Source organism: Bremia lactucae, linkage group LG13, assembly GCF_004359215.1.
Source record: "Bremia lactucae strain SF5 linkage group LG13, whole genome shotgun sequence".
Taxonomy (NCBI): domain Eukaryota; phylum Oomycota; class Peronosporomycetes; order Peronosporales; family Peronosporaceae; genus Bremia; species Bremia lactucae.
The window spans coordinates 218,966-221,847 of record NC_090622.1 but is presented as its reverse complement, the minus strand read 5'-3'; the positions used below and the strand labels follow the sequence as shown (position 1 = coordinate 221,847).

At 45.5% G+C, this 2,882-nt stretch overlaps 1 protein-coding gene across 1 annotated transcript; it reads left to right on the top strand.

Moving 5' to 3' along the window:
• Window positions 1-1,421: 1,421 nt before the first annotated feature.
• CCR75_006004 (uncharacterized protein) lies at window positions 1,422-2,642 on the top strand (the record flags this gene model as incomplete). The annotated part of the gene is made up of 1 exon (XM_067964078.1): window positions 1,422-2,642. The coding sequence occupies one exon, from the start codon at window positions 1,422-1,424 to the stop codon at window positions 2,640-2,642; it is 1,221 nt and encodes a 406-aa protein (XP_067817171.1).
• Between the last annotated feature and the right edge of the window lie 240 nt (window positions 2,643-2,882).

Below are 2,882 nucleotides of genomic sequence, written 5' to 3'. Positions count from 1 at the left end.
CCTTCGTCCGTTCAGTCTCAGGCGTTAAACGCTGCTGAACGACGTATTGCGGATCTCGAGAGTCAAGTCTCACGACTGACCTCGGATCTCGTTGATGTCCGAGCGAAGGCTCGTCAGGGTTATGAACGCCTGAAGACTCGCTTGGACCTTTTCGAACGGATAATGCTGAGGGATCCGCGTTACTCGCGTGATGTCCCTCGCTCTCCAAGTCCTGTTCGTGGAGGGAGGAATCGGTCTGATAGCTTTTCGCCTTCACCATCCCCCTCACCCGAACGACGCTCGACTCACAGTCGGCGTCACCATCGGTCTCCTTCGCCAGATGGGGATATGTGACCTCATTTGGGTCTACATACCGTTTTGGACGACTCACGTAAAACACGGGGTGCGTCTTCATATACGTAGGAAGGTTGAGGTCTCCAACCTCTTCAAACACCGTAAAGGGCCCAATGAAACGCGGCAACAACTTCGTATTACCTCCGGGCAGTATAGAAATTTGCATTGTTTGGAAGTGATTATAATGTTAAGTGCGACGTGTACTTTAAAAAGGTAGTTATATTTTCCAAAAAGTTGTGAATATAACAATTCCTTATATTTATTTACAACCTCTAAGTGTTACTTTCATGTAACGATACACCCCGTTACAAAAGGTGCCCCGCTATAGACAGTCTCACTAAAAGCATGCAACAAAAGACTAGTGTGGTTTGTGGTAGCTTTAATAATTATTGTAATACTTTATTACAAAGCAATTGTAAAAATCTATAAATCAAAATTTGGATTAACAGTTGCATTTAAAGAAAAAAAATTCATTACACTTTAACAGTTGCATTTAGACCATGCGCAGCTGCAGTCCGACTATTGGGCGCATTAAAAGTTCGCCAGGCTTATTGCGTCATTACGCGTATGATTTGGCTCTCGGAAGATGTAAAGATGTGACTACGCATCTGACGGGTAAGGGCTAACACCAACAAACCACAATTTAATGACATGTAAGGATTAAAGCCGTTTTGCTTACTAAGTTTGACAGTTTATCGTCGCTCGCCAGAATGAAGACCTCACCAACCGAGTCTATTTTACATCGTTGCAGCTAAATATGCGGTTTTTAAAATTAATGGCATGACGCACGTTTCTATCAAGAAAACGCTGTCGCATGCCGGGGGAGTTAATTCCACGTAAAAATTACCGACAAAAAAATGGCAACAACAAGCTGTAAGTGTCTTTTTCGGTGGAATGTTCAGTTTTTGTAGATTCATCGCCATTGTAACCACTACAAGGTAAAATCGAGCGTGACCGCACAACAGGTTGTTTTATGATTTAAGACTGACCAACCTATGCTGTATAATTTGGCATTTGATTTGCACTCTCAATTTGTCGACTGTCAAACATATCATTCCTCATTTTTTAGCACGTTCCTTAAGCGAAAAATGGTGTTTTCAACGTCCTTATTCGCTCTGATTGCAGTAGTCGCCCCCGGCGCCAACTACGTCAAAGCACACGGGTTTATAAATGACCCCAAACCGACATGGAAAAACAAGGAGACCAGCGAGTGGGTGGTTCAGATACCACCTTTTTGGAAGGGGCCCTGGGATGAAGCCAAAGGCGATGATGGACTTCTCGCATTGTTCAAAGAGTTAGCGCCTGCTAACAATTTCAAGGATCTTCGTTCTCTTTTTGACGGTAACCCGGAATTTGGCGAAGAATGTGGTTATACAGACCCCAAAGGCACGCCTGTAGATCCCCCGTCGAACGGCGCGGCCACTTTATCTCGTGGTATCGTTCACGCTGGTAGTTGCGAAATTTGGCTTGACGATAAGTTGGTTCTTAGAAATGACGACTGCCAAAGCGCGTACGGCGATGGTACACAGCAGACAACCACTGTCTTCAAGCCCGTCGACTACTCGTCATGTGCTGCAGGTGGTTGTTTACTTCGATTCTATTGGCTGGCGTTGCAAAAGCTCGATGGCAAAACGGTGTGGCAAGCCTACAAAAATTGTATCCCTCTGACGGGTCCTGCAGGTGGAGGCGGTGCTGGTACTTCCAAGAATACCAAATCTGGTGCGGAATCGGAACCACTTCAAAAAACGTACTCTGATGACGACCTGACTCAGACGGCCGGTGACACTGCGGAGCAGTCGGACATTCCATCAACTGGTGATCCGAGCTCCAAAAAGACGGACTCGGACTCTCAGATTAAAGACAAGTCCAAAAAAGAGGGTGAATCGGATTATGAGAAGGAAGATTCATCGGAAAAAGATGGCGACTCGGACTCTAAAAAGGAAGATTTATCGAAGAAAGATGGAGACTCGGACTCTACAAAGGATGACGCTGCTAAAAAAGACGGCGACTCGGACTCGATGAAGGAAGACTTATCGAAGAAAGATGACGACTCGGACCCGAAAGAGTCAGACTTATCCAAAGAAGATGGCGACTCCGACTCCAACAAGTCCCCTCAAGTTGGTGGTGACTCAGACCCTATGAAATTAGACACTCCGTCAACTGGAGGTTCGAACACTCCCCCTTCATACGGAAATTCGGACCCTCCATCGTCGAACCCTCCTCCAGAGAACCCTTCGAGCGACACACCTGATGTGACTCCTGCCCCGGCTCCAAGCAGCAAGTGCACGGGCCGGCGCCGTCGTTTTTAAACCTCCAATTAAAGGAGAATACCAGTTATGTATATCTTTGTATGTGGAAGGTCTCCATTCCCTCCCAATTTAATGTCAACAACTGTCATGATTCCATGTCCATTTCATTATTAACTTAAACGTCATTCGTATCATTGCCATTAGTCTTTGTCGACAACATTCTTTTGTCGCTAAGATGTAGTAGCGTCGTATTTATTTGCGCACACATTTGGCAAGCAGTAATTTTGTTTCATTTGCATT